This window comes from Otolemur garnettii, unplaced genomic scaffold (assembly GCF_000181295.1).
Source record: "Otolemur garnettii isolate 467f Iridium unplaced genomic scaffold, OtoGar3 scaffold00024, whole genome shotgun sequence".
NCBI lineage: Eukaryota > Metazoa > Chordata > Mammalia > Primates > Galagidae > Otolemur > Otolemur garnettii.
Window position 1 is genome coordinate 11,994,821 of NW_003852419.1, and position 20,427 is coordinate 12,015,247.

At 39.4% G+C, this 20,427-nt stretch overlaps 2 protein-coding genes across 2 annotated transcripts in view; one reads left to right on the forward strand and one right to left on the reverse strand.

The window, feature by feature from the left end:
- Positions 1–20,427, forward strand: part of ACYP2 (acylphosphatase 2) — a 159,648-nt gene that overhangs the window by 98,513 nt on the left and 40,708 nt on the right. The gene's annotated exons all lie outside the window — the stretch shown is intronic.
- TSPYL6 (TSPY like 6) lies at positions 15,539–17,071 on the reverse strand. Its single transcript, XM_012803981.1, has 2 exons — positions 17,030–17,071; positions 15,539–16,690 (listed from the first exon to the last, which is right to left on the reverse strand). The coding sequence occupies exons 1-2, from the start codon at positions 17,069–17,071 to the stop codon at positions 15,539–15,541; spliced, it is 1,194 nt and encodes a 397-aa protein (XP_012659435.1).

A 20,427-nucleotide genomic window follows, 5' to 3' on the forward strand; every position in this document is an offset into this window, starting at 1 on the left:
TGGGTCAACAGTGATTCAGAAATAGAATTTCAAAACAGATTGCAGAGCCAGAGCTTTTAAAACTTGGCACATCTTGCCTCATTTTCCTATAAAATCCTTCTCATTTTGCCTCCACTTCCCTGCTGGGACCTATAGAGCTGCACCATCCCCCAGTCAATCAGACAAACATAGCCTGCAACTGACCTTTGGGACACCTCTGCAACTCCTCCCATAAGGACTAGGTCCTGTCGTGGAAAGAGTTACAGCCCACCAAAATAAATCTACTTGATAAAGACTCTGCTCCTTTCATGCCAGAAGCTTAAAAGGCGATCTATTGTTCAAATCTTACGTCCTCGTGAATTATTTTGTCTGATGTGCCTGAGAGAGGTACATTCAAGTTTCTCACTGTGATTTTTTAATTTATTTTGTTTTGTCAATATTGTTTAATATGTAATTTGGGGCTATGCGATTAGGTACATAAAAATCCAGAAGTATCATCCCTTACTCAGGAACTTAAACTTCTATACTTTGAAGTATAGTTAGCCCTCCATATTCCTGGGTTCCACATCTGTGGACTCAACCAACTGTGGATCAAAAATATTTGAAAAATAATTACATCTGTACTGAACACATACAGACTTTTTTCGAGTCATTATTCCCTAGACTACTTGCATACCATTTACATCGTCTTATGTATTATAGGTAACCTAGAGATGACTTAAAGTATATCGGAGGATGTGCATGGGTTATATGCAGACACTAGGCCAGCATCTACAGATTCGGAGATCTGTGGGAGGTCCTGGAACCAATTCCCCACAAGTACTGAGGGATAACTGTATACCTATTTCTAGTAATGTTTTTTGCTTTAAAGTCTTCTTTGTCTGATACAAATATAGCTTATGTGCTATTGTCACAAGTTTTCATTTTATAGATACTTAAAATCTCCTATTACAGCTATTGCTGTATTCAGTTAACGTTCACTTAGATCTAACCACATTTTCCCTTTTCATTATTCTTTATTCCTTCCTGAATCTTTGAACTTCCATCTGAGAGCTGAATACACCCTATAGTATACTCTTTAAATTAGACCACTGAAAAGTTCTTTACATGAAGTGAAACACATCTTATTTTCACTTTATGATTGAGGAGTAATTTCAGTGGTAGGGAATTTTGGATTTACAGCTATGTTCTTTTAGTACTTTGAAGATACCGTTCTGCTTTCTCCTGGCTTCTGTTAATTCTTAGAGAAGTTAGTTGTCAGTCTAGTATTTGTTTTTGAAATTAATGTCGTTTCCCTGAGATTTCTTTTAATATTTTCTCTTTAACTTTGCTTTTCAGCATTTTTACTACACTCTCCTTTTCTTTATCTTGCTTTAGGTTCAGAGATGTACTTGAATCTACTTTTTGCCAATTTTTTGAAAACCTTAGCCTATTACCTTCTCTAATACTGCCTCTTTCGCATCCTCTGTTCCCTCTTCTGGAGGCCTTCTATCTGCCTAACTTTCTGCACGTGCACAAACAGACCCTTGGCAACCTATCTGACCCCATCCTCTGCCACACTCTGTCTTGTTGCTACTTGCTTCTGTCGGACTACCTTGCCGTTTTCCTAACAAGCCAAGCATGCTTCTGCCTCCAACTTTTTAAAACTATAGCTTCCATAGCCGGGAATACTGTTTGCAAGATATGTCCAAGACTTATTATTCCCTTATTTGATTCAGGTCCCTGCCCAAATGTAGCTAGATCAGAGAAGCTTTCCCTGATCATGGTTCAAAATATCAGCCAGACCCCTCCTCTTCACCTTGTTTTATGCTTCTTCATAGCACTTATTACAATATGACAAATATATTTAATATTTGTTTGCTTATTCTATGTCTCTCTCCATTATAATATAAGCTCCATGAAAGAAGAGACTTTTTTTTATGTGTCCTTACAGCTGTGTCCTGGGATAGGGCCTGGAGCAGAGTAGGTGCTCAATTAAGTATTTGTGGGAGAATGAATAAATGAATGAATCATAGATAATGCATACAGAGAAATGGAGTTCTCTGTAAAAATTAAGTAGATAAGGAGTAATAACAAACTAAGGTTTTAAATTTTATCTATTTTATTCTTTTTGAATGTAAAGATAACACCATTTATCATATTTCTAACCATCAATATTACCTAAAAGAATAAAATGAAATGTTACTATGTTTCCTTAGCTTAAATTAACTGGCATCTCATCCTTTAAGTTAGGCTTATGATGTACACATTTTTAAGAAAATCTAATTTTAGGTTTTTTTTTAATTAAACCTACCAAATAAGATACATTCTTTTTCCAGTGAATTAATGAATAAATAGATTCGAGATTCTTTCAATGTTTTTCATAATGTGAAATTTTTATGTGATCGCCCATAAAAATGTATTAAATTTTTTTGGAAAAATATTATAAGTGCTCATAAATGCAAAGACTAAAAGTGGCCAGCACCTGGGTATTGTCTGATCAATTGCTTTGGGAGTTGTTGGGGATATCTGTTTATTGTATAGATATTTAGGGACTCAATATGAACGTGTCATTTTTTTTTTATGGGCAGAAAACCCAAACTCTTATTTTCTAAATACCTTTCCTAAATTTCTTTCCCGAAATAAATTTAAATCCACCTAGAATGTCTAGACGTACATGCAATACACAGCCATTCTAGCTACTCAGAAGGAATCTATAGTGGAGGGCAAAGCTACTTGACTAGAGAGAGTTTTGACTCCAGTAATAATGTTTTTCCCTCACTGGCGCCCACAGTATTTTGCCAGATTGCCTGCAGTCAGCATGCTTTCCTGATGTTCATAGACCGTGTTGCTTTTCCAGGAATGTCTCAAAGGGATCCTGCCTGAAAGAAAAGAGGCCATACCGTGACATTTCACTGCTTAGCAAGAGAGCAAGAATGGCCTCTGTCTTGTTCTTTTAGCCAGTGTCAAACAAACCTGGCCAGCTTAAAAACAGAAATGGAACCGATGAAGTCATCAACCTGGAGCCTCCCGCCACCGCCCATGTTTTTTCTACTCTGGAATGAAGCAACTAATGTAAAGAAATGCTTCCTAGAAAGGTTAAGGAGAAAGGCATCCACCACCCCACTACTCCACCCGCTCCCCACTCCTGAAATAGCATGGTTAGCATCCGATGGGAACTACAGGAGTGTTTGAGGCTGTGCCATACGTCCCTGTTACAAACACTGAGCTCATAATGACTAAGAAACTCCAGGGGGTTGTCTAAGCCACCAAGGTTATAAAGGGCACGGCATTATCACAGCTGAACGAAAATTTAATAAGATTCTTACTTTACCACCCATGGTGACCTAAGCAGGTGGTATGGCAGACAGACTCTAAATAGAAGGGCTCAGTCTTGGCTCACCAAGAAGCCAAACGTGCTCTTTTCATGGGACAAAAGGGAAAGAAAAGAAACTGGTAAATATTTCTAAATGTCACAGGTTTACATATGCGTTTATTCATTTACTTGTAGAATTCCCTTATGAGAGTACTTTAAAAATGATCCCTAAATTTAAAGTATTTATAACAAAAGTTATACATATATTTACTTCTAGGATGTTCCCTAGAAGGAATCAAGTAGTCCAGGGATGTAGAGTTTTGTCGTTAGAGGTGGGAATTTCTTCTCAGAATCAAGTTAAAAGTGCACTTCTCCCTGTGAGACCAAGTACATGTTTGAGAAAGATCTGGAGTTCTGTTCGGAAAGTGGGTAGGGCTGAGAATGCCCAGTGGCTTAGTAGTACAGTTGCAGAAATTAAAAACGTGAATTAGGAATGAAGTCACAATCCCCTAACTAAGAATGATGAATCAACTAGATTATCAGTTTATTAATTGAGGGCAGAAAACAGACCTCTTACAGGAATGAGTCTGCATGTGTGGTGAAGCCTTCTTCGTAAATGTGGAATCAAAAAAGAAAGTGGACTTTCCCCCCAAAATAGCGCATCAGACTTTTGTAGCACCTCATCAAATAGCACATAGCAAATAGCACTTTTCTGACCCCAGAGATATTCTTTTTCTAGTAACTTGGAAAGGTCCTCTCTAATCGGAGCTCTTGTACCACACCTAAGAAAAAATATGTTCTTATTCAACTTTAGATTTCTTGTTTTTATTGCTCCTCAGAACTTTGCCGTTGTAGAATTACCATCATACCTGTGCTGAATTAAAATTTCTAAGAGTGAGACTGCTATTACAAAGGGTATATTTTAGATGAATGCCTCCCTGGTGGGGTGAGTAGCTCCCCAGCAAATAAGCAGCAGAGTGATATAGGAGTCTGGAAAGCCGAGGCCTAGACCTTGGGCTTCTATTACCTAACAGTCTGACTGTGACTGTTTTTCTTGCCTAAGCTGCAAAATAAAGTCCCTTTCACTTTTGACATATGACCCATATCTAGTATTTCATTTTACTTTAGTAATTTTAGAAAGAGCACAGTTAAGCTGGTGGGGGTTGGGGGATGAACCTCTGTTCACAAAAGAAGTTTTGTACCATTTTATTTTTCTTGTAAAGACTTAGCGTGTAATTTGGCAGCCTTTATTCGTATTCCTGTCTCTTTCTTTGGCTAGCTGGAGAGCAAGTGCCATTGACATGATCCAAAGAGTGTCTTCTTTTTCAGCCTTAGAGCCAAGAGGACCAAAACGGAACACCCCTGCCCCCTCTCCAAATGCTTGTGAATAACAAATCATGAAAAACATTTTCTAAGTCAATTCAATTATTATAAGCTCAATTAATCTTTTTTTTATTATTTGGGATTCATTGCGGGTACAAAGAATTAGGTTACACTTTGTTCAATTAATCTTTAATTTAGATATATCATCAGAAACTATCATATATCACATGTATGCCTGCGGACCCTTTTCCAAATTTCCATGGAAATAGCAACCTTTTAACACACTATGTTCTTGGATTATTCTAAAATTTCCAGTTTGCTTAAGTATGATGTTGAATCCAAAAAGGAAACCTTCTACTAACAAAATGTATTGAAGTACGTGCTCAGGTGCTCCATAGGTAGGCTTAACTTAAAAAATTCACTGAAAAGATTCAAGAGACAATCCCCTGAGCTTTCCCCCAAACTTCTTTAATTGAGACCTCTGATGATGTCGTGTTGTTACTATCTGAAGTCAAACAGTGGAAAGAGACCGCAAAAAGCGTTTGGTAGTTTAATTTTTTTTCCTCTGTGAGGCAGAGATTCATCTCTGTCAAGAGAAGCAGACGTAGCCGTATCCTTCTCTTGAATGATCTAATCACGTTCTGCAAGGCATAAATCATATTTCAGGAGTACCAGATTTATTCATCAGATGTGTTGCTGTTAAGAGTATGAAAACTTTTCAGATGAAATAATAGCATATGGGAGAAATTAGCCATGTATTTGTAAAATGCCTAATAAAAGTGCAGACGCCATGACTGTATTGCATACTTGGTGGAAGTAATGGTGGGTTTGCTGTATTCATAATATTTGAGTTAATCTTTTCAAACCCTGTGCAGCACTACAGAAATGACTTTCCCAGCACAGTCACTGCAGTCTCAGCAGTCACAGTTTTGTTATCTATGTGGCAACAACCAACCAGGCTTGATAATAGAATATCCTTCATGACTTCAGATTTTAAAACAGACAGGTTTTCCCACTCCAAGTTAATAAAGACGGTCTCTCCTATTTTCTTCTAGAGTTTTTTGTTTTGTTTTGTTTTTTGAGACAGAGGCTCACTCTGTTGCCCAGGCTAGAGCGCTGTGGCATCAGCCTTGCTCATAGCAACCTCAAACTTGTGAGTTCAAGGGACCCTCCTGCCTCAGTTCCTAGAGTAGTTAGGACTACAGTGCCCGTTACAATGCCTGCCCGATTTTTCTATTTGTAGCAGAGGCAAGGTCTTGCTGTTGCTTTGGCTGGACTCGAACTTCTGAAGTCAAGCTATCCTCCATCCTTGGCCTCCCAGAGTGCAAGGATTACAGGCATGAGCCATTGCACCTGGCCTTCTTCTAGCATTTTTATTTCATTTTTAAATTTAAATATTTACTCTTTTGGAATTTATCTGGTATACAGCATAAGGCATGGATCCCACTTGATTTTGTTAACAATGTCTCTTTAGTTTTCTCAAGATATTATTTTGAGCTGTCTACCTATTCCTCGCTGATTTCCAGTGCCCTCAATATCAAAATCTCTATGCATTAGGGTCTATTTCTAGACCTCCTGTTCTGTTCCATTGATCCATTTGTCTATTCTTGTGTGTAAGGACCACACTTTTAATTTTTAGAACTTATTATTTTATAAAAAGTTCTAGGAATAATTCCCCTCATTTTTACTCATTTTTGGAAGTTTCCTTGAAATTTTTGTTTGGTTAATTTAGTAGTTTTCTGTGTAATTTTTATTTTATACTTTGACATAATTATATATATTTATAGGGGTCATAGGATGTTTAAATACAATGTATAGTGGGCATATCAGAGTAATTAGCATTATCTGATATCTCAGATATTATTTTTTGCGTTAGGAGCATTCAATATCCTGTCTTGTTATTTGAAAATAAGTATTATTGTTTCCTATAGTCATCCTACAGTGCCATAAAACACTAGCACTTATTTTCCTACCTAGCTGGAATTGTGTAGCCCTTAACAAATCTCTCCCTAACTGCCCTTCCTCCTTCCATGTCCATCCTCTAGTATCCTGTTCTACTTTTTACTTCTATGAGAGCACCTTTTTTACCCTTTTACATATGAGTGAGATCATGTTTAATTTTTGATTAAATGTTTAATTTTCTGTTTCTGGCTTATTTCAATTAACATAATGTCCTCTAGTTTCATACATGTTGCAATTGAATCACAGGATTTCATTGTTTTTTTACAGCTGAGTGGTATTCCATTGTGTGTGTGTGTGTGTATATATATAATATTTTCTTCATCTGTTCAGCTGCTATTACACACTTGGGTTGATTCCATAACTTGGCTGTTGTGAAATACTGCTGTAATACATATGGGGTGCAAGTATCTCTGATACACTGATTTTCTTTCTTTGGATAAATGTCCAGTAGTAGGATTGCTGGATCATATGGTAATTATATTTGTAGGTTTTTTGCAAAATCTCTATACTGTTCTCCATAGTGACTCCACTAGCTTATATTTGTACCAACCGTGTATTAAGAGTTTCCTTTTCTCTGCAACCTTGCCAGCATTTGTTATTTTTTGTGTTTTTGATAACAGCCATCATGACTGGGGTGAGACGACATCTCATTGTAGTTTTGATTCGTATTTCTCTGACGATTAGTGAGGTTGATCATTTTTCACACACCCATTGGTCATTTGTATCTCTTCTTTTGAGTAACGCCTGTTCAGATCATTTGCTCATTTTTAAATCAGATTTTTCTGATATGTTTGAGTTCCTTGTATATTCCGCATGTTAATCCCCTCAAATGAATAGTTTGTAAATATTTTCTCCCATCATGTAATTTGTCTTTTCATTCTGTCGATTGATTCCTTTGCTGTGTAGAAGCTGTTTAATCTGATATAGTCCCATTTGTTTATTTTTTGTTTCTGTTGCCTAGGAGTTTAATGCCTTATTCATAAAGTCCTTTCCCAGACCATTGTCCTAAAGTGTTTCCCCTGTATTTTCTCTAGTAGTTTCACGGTTTCAGGTCTTACATTCAGGTCTTTTAAAATTCATTTTGAGTTTATTTTTTGGATAGGGTGAGAAGTGAGGGTCTAGGTTCATTCTTATGCAGTTATCTAGTTTCCCTGGCACCTATTTGAGAGGCTATCCTTTTCTCAATATTCTTGACAACTTTGTCAAAAATCAGTTGGTTATTAATGCATTCCTTGAAGATGCCCCCCACCATAATAATAAGTTGGTTATAGGTATGTGGATTAATTCCTGGGTATTCTGTTCCTTTGGTCTATTTGTTGTTTATTGTTTAATATATACTTTAGAATTTGCTTGTCTAATTCTCTCTCCTACCCTTCCCTGATTTTTGGCCTTGTAATTATAATAAATTTCTAAACTAGCTTAGGAACAACTGACAACTTTATGAGATTGAGTCTTCCTATCTAAGAACTTGGTGTGCCTTTCCCTTTGTTCAACTCTTTCAGAAATGCTTTAAAATTTTATTCATAAATCTGGCACAGTTCTAAAGGCTTTTTCTGAGATATTTCATCTTTTACTGTTGTATAAGTATTCTTCTCTTTCATATTCTAACTGTGTTTGTACATATGAAATCTATTAATAGCTATATATTCTGTATCCTGCTACTCTATCACATTTTCTTGTTAATTGTAATTTTCAGTTGAACATCACAGGTTTTCCATATTGATCACGAATTATAATAGTTTTATTGCCTTCTCTAAATTGTTATGCTTCTAGCTTCTTTCTCCTATTAATCATATTGTTTAATACCCAGTACTTAGGAAGCAGTTGAGCATCGGTCTTTATTCCTGACTTGAGTAGAAATACCTCTAGGGTTGTCCCAGTACACATGATGGGCACTTCAGGATCAAGGTCTTTTATCAAGTTAAGAATATATTCCATCTATTTCTACTTTGTTAAGTTTAACCACATTTCTAAATTATAATAAAGCCCTGAGCTGTGTACCAGCAGCCTCCCTGCCATGAGAGGATCAAAGCTCTAAAAAGAAGGAAACTTAGGATCCTCCCTCCCTCCTATCATGAGTAAAAATTCCAAGCACAGGGAGGTTGCAATCCTCCTGCCCAATTCTCAAAATTAGATTATAAGACAAAGTGGAACACTGTCTCTTAGGTCTCAGACCAGTGTTCTTTGGGGCATACTAGACTAACACTGAAAATTTCCCTGCGTTGTGCTCTCTCCTTTAGATTTTCCCATTTGATCCTTTTCTTTCCATTTCCAGGACTTCACATGTGTTGCTTGGCTGTGTATTCTTCCTCCAGCGGGCCACTGCAGAGGAGCCAAGTTTATCAAAAGAGATTTCTAGACAGTGACATAATCTCTACCCCACCCAAAAAGACCTCTGCGCTATTTGTTCTTCCTGGATAAAATGCATTGTCTTCCAAATGCTGTTGATTATATCTCAAATTAAAGAGAAGAGCGCCTTGGAACCACCGGACACCTCAAAATGTGCTTCAGCTTTGACGGTGCCTTTAGCAAGGGGATTTTAACCAGCAGGAGAACGTTATAAGTATTTATCTTAGTAATACAAGTTGTATCTTATGTTATTACAGCCCTTAACGATAGGCCTTAACAATAGTTGTTTCTATTTAACTATTAATTTAGAAATTGAAGAGTAAATGCCACGGGCGACGCCTGTGGCTCAAAGGAGTAGGGCGCTGGACCCATATACTGGAGATGGTAGGTTCAAACCCAGCCCTGGCCAAAAACTGCAAAAAAAAAAAAAAAAAAGAGTAAATGCCACAGTTTGATTTGATTTGGGTCTACAATTACAAAACAGCTGTTGGCCATACTGCCTTCTTTCTGTTAGAGCTAACATAGGATTTGACTGAAGTCTCTCTTTCTTAGGAATTATTTGGGTAGGCATGTCAATTAACCTCAAGACTAAAAGTATTAACTTTTCATTAACCAATTATTTATTGATCATATGACAAGTATAATAGAGAAGTTATCACAAAAGACTAATATGATTCCTACTCTATACATTTAGAGCTAAAAAACAGACTTGGTCATCTTTTACTTATATACTAATTTTGGAGTGTCTATTTTGTGCTAGATACAATATTGTATCTTAGAGATACACAGATGAAAAGCTGGCTCCCTACTTGGAAGAAGCTTATAGTCTACTATGGAACTTACAGTCTAGCATGGTGTCTAGAATGGAGCTTAGAAGCTACTTCTCATAGAAAGCATTCTGATACCCCTAACTCTCAGCTGGGGGAAATGTCCCTCGTATGTGGACCTGAGTACCCTATACTTGCTCTTATTTAAGCATTTCTCACACTGTACATTGTCTCCTATGCTAGACTGTAGGCTGCTTGAGGACGGAGACTGTCTCTTATTCATTGCAGGAGAAGCTAATAAACCATGAGCTTGGCCCTTAACTTAAAATTGAGTGACAAAGATACAAACTACTAACATATATGAAGAGCTAATTTCAATAAAAATTGTATGAAATAAATGCTACAAAGGATATACTATAAGAAGGATGATTTGGAGGCTAGAGAAGATGGCATTTGAGTTGAATTTAGAAAGAATGTCAGCTCAGTCCCCATAGCTCAGTGGTTAGGGCACAGGCCACATACACTGGGGCTAGAGGGTTTGAACCCAGCCAGGGCCAGCTAAACAACAACAAAAATAGCTGGGTGTTGTGGCAGGCCTTTGTAGTCTCAGCTACTTGGGAGGCTGAGGGAAGAGAATCTCTTCCAGGGGTCCTCAAACTACGGCCTGCAGGCCACATGCGGCCCACTGAGGACATTTATCTGGCCCACCAGGTGTTCTTGCCACCACTGCCTATCCTGCTAGGCAGCTGACTCATCCTGGGCCCACAGTCCGGCCCTCCAACGGTCTGAGGGACAGTGAACTGGCCCCCAATTTAAAAAGTTTGAGGACCCCTGAGCCCAAGAGTTTGAGCTTGCTGTGAGCTGTAATGCCATGGCATTCTACTGAGGGTAACATGGTGAGACTCTCAAAAAAAAAAAAAAAGGAATGTCAGATTTCTCTAGGTAATAAAGTGGGCAGGAGAAGCCCAGGAGAGAGAACATCATGAGGTATGGCATTGAGATAGAATGGTACACAGGCTACTTGAGGAATAGTAAGGCGTTCCCTGTGAGTAGACCCTGGCAAGAATGGTAGGCAGGGGCTTGTGACAATACTAGGGTGGTTGAATTTTTGTGTGTGTGGGAAGTGTTGCATTGACAAGGATATTTGACCAAAAGGGACCTGATTGCTTTGTCAGTAGTGTGACTGCTGGGAAATGAGCGGTAAGCTTCAGGAAAGGCAGTCTAAAGATTTCCAGTCATATAGATAAGAGATATTGATGTGAAAACAGATATGAAAATAAAGGGAGCAATTTTGGAAACATTGTACAAATGGATATGTCAGACTCCAATCTGGATATTCCAGTTTCAAAGTCCTTATCTCAAAGGGGATGGCATAAGCTCTGGCAGTGGTGAGGTCACTCAGGAAGAGTCCAGAGAAAGGAAACCAGAGGGAAGCTCTGTGGGGTATGTGAATCCTCAGATTTAAAAGAAACGTTTCAAACCTGTTATTAAAAGATGAGGCAAACTATGTCCTTGGAATTAAGCAGTTTGTTCAAGTTAATACCTAAGTTATAACATTAACTCCCTAGAACCCGTATGCCCCAACTTGGAACTCAATGCATTTTCTATTAGTTTATGCTCCAGATTTCAGTTGAATGCTAAATGTGAAAAATATTATCGACCACCTTTCCCATTCTTATCTACTCTGATAAAATTAAATTTGAACTCCGACCCCTTTACATAAATCAAAATATCTTCTATCTCATGTGCTTATAATTACCAATAGCAAAGAAATTTTGACTTTGGAAAATACCAAGCAAGCCTTGTATATGGATGCCATTTAAAATTATATTGTGTGATATGGACTGACTGTAGAAGTTATAAGAAGCATAGTTAAATCTACTTTATTTCAAAGGCAGTAAGCTAATATTTTACATTATGAAATGTTTTTATGTCCTTCATGTAAAAGATTTTGCGCAAATAAGCCAAACCAAACGATTTCATTATAGTTCTATAGATGTTGTTGCTATTAATATAGTACTCTTCTATGGCCATGTGCCAAAAGTATGGTTTGAAATTGTTACCTCTTTTTTTTTTTTTTTTTTTTTTTTTTTTTTTGAGACGGAGCCTCAAGCTATCCCCCTGGGTAGAGTGCCATGGCATCACGCTCACAGCAACCTCCAACTCCTGGGCTCAAGCGAGTCTCCTGCCTCAGCCTCCCAAGTAGCTGGGACTACAGGTGCCCGCCACAACGCCTGGCCATTTTTTGGTTGCAGCCATCATTGTTGTTTGGCGGGCCCGGGCTGGGGATTCAAACCCGCCACCTTAGGTGTATGTGGCTGGTGCCTTAGCCGCTTGAGCCACAGGCGCCGAGCTGAAATTGTGACCTCTTAATTATCAAGTAAAATACTTATCCTTAAAGAGGGAGGCCTGAAAAGAAATGAAACTTTGAAATATAGACCATCTAAAAAACCAAGTGTACAATGGAGCCTTTTTCAGAACAGTATCATCCTTGCTTAATTACAGAACTTATGGATTTTATGATGTTTTTGGCTGGAAGAACCAAGCCATTATTAGTGAACTGTTTGTAACTGAAAAACTCTGATAAAGATCAGCCGATCACACTAGCAGAGCACTGTAAATACAAAGAGTTGATGCCCATGTCTAGATAATCAAACATTTCTGTTCTTAGAAAATGTATTTTAGCCATTTGAATATAGCACGATAAATGATCTTATTAGAATTCTCATATGGGGATTTATAGCCTACCCCAAAAGATCTGAAATGTAATTTTAAATTGCCATATTATAGCAAAGAGGTTACAGAAAAATAAAGGGTTTTTTAGTTTTGATTTTCCTTTGCTTAGTTTTTTCTTAAGCTTATTTTATGAAAGTATAATCAACACATAGAAAAGTGTTTCCTGAGTATACCACTCAATGAAGCTTCATAAATTAATACACCCACTTGTCCAGCACCCAGATTTAGACAAAACATCACTGGCCCTTCAAGATCTACCATCCTCATATTCCTTCTAGTAAATAGGTACCACCCCAGAGTTAAGTACTTATAAATAGTTCTCCATGTGCCTCTCATGTATCTGTACATCTTCAGAGCAGAGGTACTGACTACCAGTGTTCAGATTATCTTTTTAAGGAAGTTTATGTGAACAGTCTTAAAAGATGTGTCTCCCGTCAGAATAAAGGGCAGATTTGCTTAGTCTTGAAAAATAGATTTCGTCTCTTACACAGTAAAAGATGGTTTTACTTACTATTCAGTATAATGTCTCCCTCCAAAGCAAAGGTGGCCAGCATGTTAACTGTCCATTATAAAAGATTCAGATTCCCTAAACTCTAAGAGTTCCTTTCCTATACTGCAATCCACTGTGTGCAGGTGTCACGTGGCTTTCTTTATGTTGGCTTGTGAGAATCAGAACTCAGGAAACTAGTGCCAATACTGACACTCTATTGAGTTGTAAGGTCCTTTGCCTCTGACCTAGAATTCATTAACTAAGAAGGCCAACTTGCTAGCTTACAAGGAAGCTAAATCTCAGACACTTCACCATTCTTGGTAGTAACCACTATTCTGACTTCTACTATAGTTTTACCTGCTCTTACACTTCGTATGTAAGAAATTACCTAGAATGTACCTTTTTGTGTCTAGCTCCTTACATTCAACATTATTTGTGAAATTCATTCGTTTCTTTCTCATATTATTCCATTTGTAGATATTTTTTCTATTGATGGACACTGAGGCAGCTCTCAATGTCAGCTATTACAATTGTGCTGTTATAAACACTTTTAGGGATGTCTTTGGGTGAATGTATGTATAAACTGCTATTGGGTATATTCCCGAAACTGGATCAGAGTGTTTAGACAGATACCATCAAACAGTGTTCTAAAGTATTGGTACCAAGCTACTCTCACCAGCAGCATATGAGCCTTCTGGTTTGTGTACTTTTTAATACTTATTTTCTATCCTTTTTGTTTCATTTTTTCAGAGTGACACACTCTTACTTTATAATCATTCATTCACATAATGAAAGAAAAATACACCAAAGGTATACTTCCAACTTCACAGAACAACACACAAGTATTTTTGATGTTTAGGAAAAGAGGCACATCAATTACTAAGTTGTTACTAGGGCAAATTATCAAGTAAGACAATCAGAGCCACAAATTTTTTGTAGGTTTTTTTTTTTTTATCCACAAACACAACAATTTCCAAAGTCTTCAGAGTCTGACAAGACCAAATTGTTCAAATAAAAGTTTTAAATGATATGGTTTTAACAGAAAGAAGAACAGGCTGAATATTTATGAATATTCACATAAGTTTCTATAATGTAAGAAAAGATTCCTAGCCTTCCAAATGTTCCTAATTAAAAGCAAAAGAAAACTTGTACAACTCTATCTTCCCAGTAAGCAGAAACAGAGAAATTCGATTTTACTAAATACTATTGAAGATAAGGGCACAGTATTTATCTTCCACATAAAATAAGGCTACATGAAAAAAAAAAAACAAAAACTAAAGGCCTATTGTTCATGCTGCTTCAAAGAACTCTTCTCTGGGAAACATATTTAACACTCCAACCACCTTTAATTTTTCCATCCCATTCTTGAGAAAGGTATTTTTCCTCCCATCATCACTAACAATAAGTACCCCTTCCTCTCAGCCAACCTAGTCTTCTAGGACCAGTTTTCCCCTGGCTCACTTCTGCCTCATCTCTGTTTGTTCATGTTTCCTTGCTTAGGGAACCCACCACAATCTTTTCAGTTCTTGCATCGCTTCTGAACTGGAAATCACCTTTCATTCCTTCTAGCTCCTAAACCCTCTAGGCATTGCTAAAGTGGGGTGAGGTGCGAGGAAGAGAGAAGAGTGGGCAGTAAGAGCTCTGGCAGTCTGTTTTACAGAACTTCTTTGCTTTTGGAAATGATAGAGCAAGTTAATCTAAAAAGCCTGCAGTTGCAGATGTTTCTGGGATTTTTTTTTAAGAGGGAGAGAAAAGAAAGCATACATCCACCCTGGCATTTAATTACTCAGGATCAAGAAAGGAGGCAAATAAAGGTACAGAGATTTTGTGTGAATTCCCTGGTTGCAGCTCTGAAAGCCTGGTACTTGGTATAAACACCATCAATACCTTGTCCAGACCATAGGCCACCTGCCTGACAGGAGGGTTTGTGGCTGATAATGGTAAGTGTGGTGGTGGTGGTAAGGAATCAAGAGGTCTTTTTATGTGTTGGCAGAAAACCTAGGTCTGCTACCACTTCTGGAGATCCTTGTTTACCAAACCCAGAAAGTGGTGCTGACAATAGTCTGCAACAGGTTCATCCAGCAGGCAGCAGCCTAATGGGGTGGGCATGGCCACCAGCAGGCAGCAATAGAGGACCAGAGCAGTGGGAAAAGCAATGGAGTCACATAAATCACACAGACCAAGTGGCCTGCTGCTTCTCTCCCTTGACTCTGCAAAGGCGCCCTGTGCCTGTACGGCTGGATACAGAGCAGGGTGGGAATAATAAGATTCTAGACACAGCTAGAAATCAGGGTGGTAGTAGCCATATCAGAGGCCCTGGGAACAAGGAGGGGTCCAAATACTGCATATAGATGCAGTGCCGTCTACAGCACAGCATCGTGTGCCTGGCTTTGAAAGGTGTGACTAATAGCAGGCAGCATGTGATGTTAATACAGCATAGCATAAAGACCATGTGGGAGTGGAGTAGCATGGCCAGGAAGGTCTCAACATTGAGGTTGAGAGATAGAAAGTTTAGAGGAAAGGAGGTACAGAAAAGTCAGCACAAAAAAAAGTAAAAGGCATACTCATTGTTGCTGCCCGACCACAGGTCCCCAGAGGGTCGGGAACCTCATGTGGGAGTAGTCCCAAGTGCAGAGGTTAACCAGACTGAAACCCGAAGGGCCTGGGGATCTCCACTGGCTCCCTTATCTGGAGATGTCCAACTCCACGCGCCCCTTCCCGCCACAAGTAGTACTGCAGTGGATTTGGCCACAGGTCTTCTTTGATAATCTCGGCAATCCTGTCGGACTCTGGAAGGCTGTGGTCTGAAAACCACGTGAAGAAGCTACAGACGACATCTTGGTTCCTCCCGATGAAGGAATGGGGTTCATAGCCCTCGCGCCATAGGATGGGAGTTGAAAGAGACATCACTTGGCCAGAGACTCTGGCTTCATACTCCTTGACGAGCAGCTTATTTTTGAAGTAGGGGTTTCTTCTAAAGAAGAACTTGAACTTGCAGCCCATCTTAGGGCGTCTGAGCTCCTTCACCTCCAAATTGGTTATGTACCTTAGCATCTCGGCATCTTGGCCCCTAATCATGGGAGAGAGCTGTGGGTGGTTGCGGATAGCATTGAACCAGAAGCCTGGGATATTCTGTATGATGTAGTTTCTCTGCTCCAGGTAGTACTGACGCATCCGCCCAAACTTGCGCTCCAGCTGGAGAAAGGCCCTGTTGGCCTGAGCATTCACTTGGTCCAGTTCCACCTGGATGGCCTCCAGGGGGTTCAAAACGGGGTCCACATTCCGGGGCTGGGGTTCCGCCACCTCTTTCACCTCATCTACCCCTTTGTTTTCTTCCACCACTTGCATTTCTCCACCTACTGGCTTCGCATCCACTGCCACTGAGAGGGTGGTCCACTTCTCAGTCTCCGAGGCCTTGGCCTTGGCCATCACCTCAATCCTCGAACTCCCTGAGTCACAGGTTTCTGGAGTCTTCTCCCCACCCGGGCCTCGCCTCTCCCCACTCTGGAAACCATTTTTGAGGCTGCCGTCAGTTGTCATGAAGGCAGAAGCTGCTTCCAGGCCCTCCTTAGGTGGTGGCGCCACTTCTTGTCCCGCTTCGGTGGCTTGGAGACTGTGATCCCCATTGACTAGGATCTGGAGAGTATGACAACAGTCTGCAGGGTCCTGGGGTGCGCCCACCTCCTCTCCTGGAAACTGGGGCAGTGAGAGCGCAACAGGCTCCAAGCTGCCCTCACCCGTGTCTGCCATTACCTGCGTGGCCTGGCCCTCTTCTCCGGGCTTTGGGCACTAGTGTGAATGTGAATCTTCCCGGTCACAGTCAGGAGTAGTGCGGCCACAGGTTTGGGGGGAAAGGGGTCCTGTCGACCCCACCCAGGACACTCCTGTTGGTAGCAGGCAGACCGACAGTGGTAGCGTATGGTTTGCTTTCCTCACAAAAGAGGCCGTCTCTCACGCAAACTGTTTGCTCACCCCCCTCCAGTCTCGCGACATCTCCCTCCAGTCTCGCGACATCCCCTCCTCAGTCTCGAGACATCCCCCCTTAGTCCCATGACATGCCTCCTTTGCCCCTTAGTCTCACAACATCCTCACGTTTTCTCCCCGTCCCCTTAGTCTCGCAGAGTCTACCCTTAAATCTCGTGAGAGTTTGTCGCTGGGCTGGTTCGTCATATTTTGGATGTGTTGGTGGATGTGTGATTGTATCGCATGTGGTTTAAATTTAGCCAAAGTCTGATGAATTGAGAACCTTTTCTCGTGTGTCTGTCTGTCTGTCTCATTTGGATATCCTCTTTTGCATGCAGTGTCCAAGTCTTCTCCCTAGTTTTCTATTAGGTGTTCTGTCTTTTCCATAATAACTCATAGGGATCCTGTGTACATGTTAGATACTAGTCTTTTTTCAGATCTATGTATTACAAATATCCTGTACCACTCTGTGAGTCACGTTTTCACTATCTTAACGGTGTCTTTTGAGGAACAAAAGTTTTTAATCTGAATATATTCCAATTTATCATTTTCTCCTTTAGCTTAGTGCTTTTTGTACCTTGTTTAAGGAATTTTGTCTCTCCAAGATCTTTCAAATTTTTATCTGCCATCCATCTGGAATTGACTTTATCTGGGTAAATGTGTAATTTGATGCAGTTATGTTTATTCTTTCCCTATTAAAAGGTTTTTAAATGCTTCCATTAAAAGTGACACATGTCATTACCAGAGCCAGTCAGTCGACCTTGCCTAACTTTAAGGAGACAGGGAGATGTGATTTGCTAGTAAGCCTGGACACAGAAAGAAACTGAAAATATTGGCAAGTGCTGTATCACTCATCACAAAACATAACTTGAATAATATATAAAAGATCAAAAGAGGCCAAAGAAAGCAAAAGTAATGATAAAAAGGAGAAATTTATGAAAGACAGTGTAGAATATCAACTGAAGACTGATAATTAGAGAATGAATAAATAATATTTGGAATGAAAAATATAGTCACAGTAGTGATTTAAAGAAATATAAGAAAACATGTTGGACAGCTTTATGCCAATACATTGTCAAACTTAGATGAAATATTTGAATTCATAGACATGAGTAACTCATCAACACTGACTGAAATGCAATAGAAAAACCTAAATAGACCTAGAAATAATAAATAAATTGGATGAGGGAATTGAAAACAAAATCATTCCACAAAAATAACATGAGGTTCAAATGATTTTGAGACAGATACTACCAGACCTTCAAGGAACACATAATACATCTTTTATATTTATTAGACATTCAACAAATATTTATTGTGTTCCTGCTGTGTGCCTGGCACAATCTCATATAATCTTAGAGTAGTGTATCAGTGAACAGAACCAAGATTTCTTCCCTCTTGCAGTTTATATTTTAGTGGATGAGGAAGGCAATAAATGATAACAATAACAAGTAAACAATATAGTATATTAGAAAGCTATAAGTGCTGTGGGGAAAAAAACCAATAGAATAAAGGGATTGAAAGTTTGAGGGGCGGGGGGGAGCAGATTATAGCATTAAATAGGATGGTCAGAGGATACCTCATTGGGAAGATGAGATTTGGCAAAGATTTAAAGAAGTTGAGGGAGTTAGCTAAGTAGAAACCTTGGAGATTAGCAGTCTAGGAAAAGAGACGAGTTAAGCAGAGGCCCTGAGAGAGGAAAATTCCTGGGGTGTTCAGGAAACAACAAGGAGACCAATGTGGCTGGAGCAGAGGGAATGAGGGAAGCTAGATTAAGTATGAACTTATATGATACTGTAAGAAATTTGCCTTTTTTTTTTTTTTTGGTGAAATGCGAAACCCCTGTAGTATTTGAGCAAAGACACAAAATCTGACTTAAATTTTAGATGGATTACTCTGGCTCTTGAGTGAAAAATAGACTGTGTAGGAGCAATGGGAGAAGTAGATGCTGGATCAATGCAGGACCATGAGCTAAATAAACCCCCTTTTCTTTATAAATTATCTAGTGTCAGGTATTCCTTTATAACAAAGGAGGAAAACAGACTAAGACATCAGCTGGGCATTATAAGTTTAGAGCTCATGAAAGGTTTGAGGCAGGGATACACACTTTGGAATAATTAGCTTCTTGGTATTTTCATCCAAAAGGCTGGATGAGATCACTATGAGAGTAATGATGAACTGAGTTCTATGGCCTCCCAAACTACAAGGTCAAGAAGAAGAAGAAAAATTAGCAAAAGAGAGAGACCGGTGAGATAGGAGGGAAACCAAGAGAATGCAATATGCTGGAAGCCAGACACATTCTGGAAGGTGTTCAGCCTTGTCAGATGGTGCTGATAGGTCAAGTAAAATGAGATCTGAGGATTAATCATTGGATTTTACAACAAAAGAGTCACTGGTGACTTTTTAAAAAAAAAAAAAGCGCTTTCAGTGGACAAAGAGAATGAGAGGAAGGAAATTGGAGACAGTGAAAACTGACAATTCTTTTAAGGAATTTTGCTTCAAAGGGAAACAAAGAAATGGGGCAATAACTTGACAAAAACAGTTTTGGTGAACTGGTGGGGCAACAGTTTGGTTGGAATAAGTTCAAGAGAAAATGAGAAGGGAGAAAGTAAAAACAGCATGCATACATAAATCTTTTAAGAAATTTTGCTTCAAAGAAATGGGATGAAGGATGGTGGGGAAGTGAGTCAAAGGAAACATTTTTAAAATGAGAGAAGTGTGTGCATGTGTTGATGTGAATAATCCAACAGGAAGCAAAAACAAATGATGTAGGAGAATTACTGGAGGGGTGTCCTTGAGTAGATGAGAAGAGATGGCATCTGGTGCCCAAGTGGAAGAGAAGGCGTTGGCTTTAGCTAAGAGTATGAGAAGCTCACCAGTGGTAGCTGATAGGAAGGCAAATATGAAGGTGTGGATGCTGGTAGGTGGGTGGAAGTGAGGGTGAGAACTATGAAGTTCTCTTCTAGTTGCTTTAATGTCCTCAGTGAAATAGAAAGTAAGACTGGCAAATGAACATGAGGATGGGGCAAGTGAGAGTCTGAGGACCCAGAAAAAGGTATGAAATAGTTGTCTGGAGAGTGTAAGAGTGACTAGACTGTGACCTCAGCTGCAATTGTCAGACAACAGTAAGGTCATGAATTTGAAGTGAGGCTCATCGGCCTGGTCGCAAATTTTTCTCCAGCCATGTTCAACTTAACAAGTGTGGCATGAATAGACAGAGTTGGATTTAGTCAGAGCTGAAGGGAGAGGGGCAAAAGAATGATTGAAATAATTGATCTTAGAATTTAAGCTAGAGGAACAAAGGACATATAGAAATGAGGTCAGTGAAAGGTGGTCTGATCACTGAACTGGAAGACCCAGGGTATTGGAGGGTCACGGGGTTAAGTACCTGAAGAGTCAGCTACTAGAATGCAAGAGAGTGGTCTGAGAGTAGCCTGCAGGGTATTGGTCAGAATCCCATTTTCCATCTAAATTGGGCTGTAATGAGCAGATTAAGGACAAGGTCATTGCAGAGGAGGAGGTCAATGAACCAAGACCCAGGAGGGGAAGGATAGCCTATGTGT

Excerpts from the sequence above, each read along its gene's own strand:
- TSPYL6 (XM_012803981.1), bottom strand. The coding sequence starts at position 17,071 with ATGACGAACCAGCCCAGCGACAAACTCTCACGAGATTTAAGG. Across the intron at positions 16,691-17,029 it reads AACTCTCACGAGATTTAAGG|TGCCCAAAGCCCGGAGAAGA; the intron begins GTAGACTCTGCG and ends CATTCACACTAG.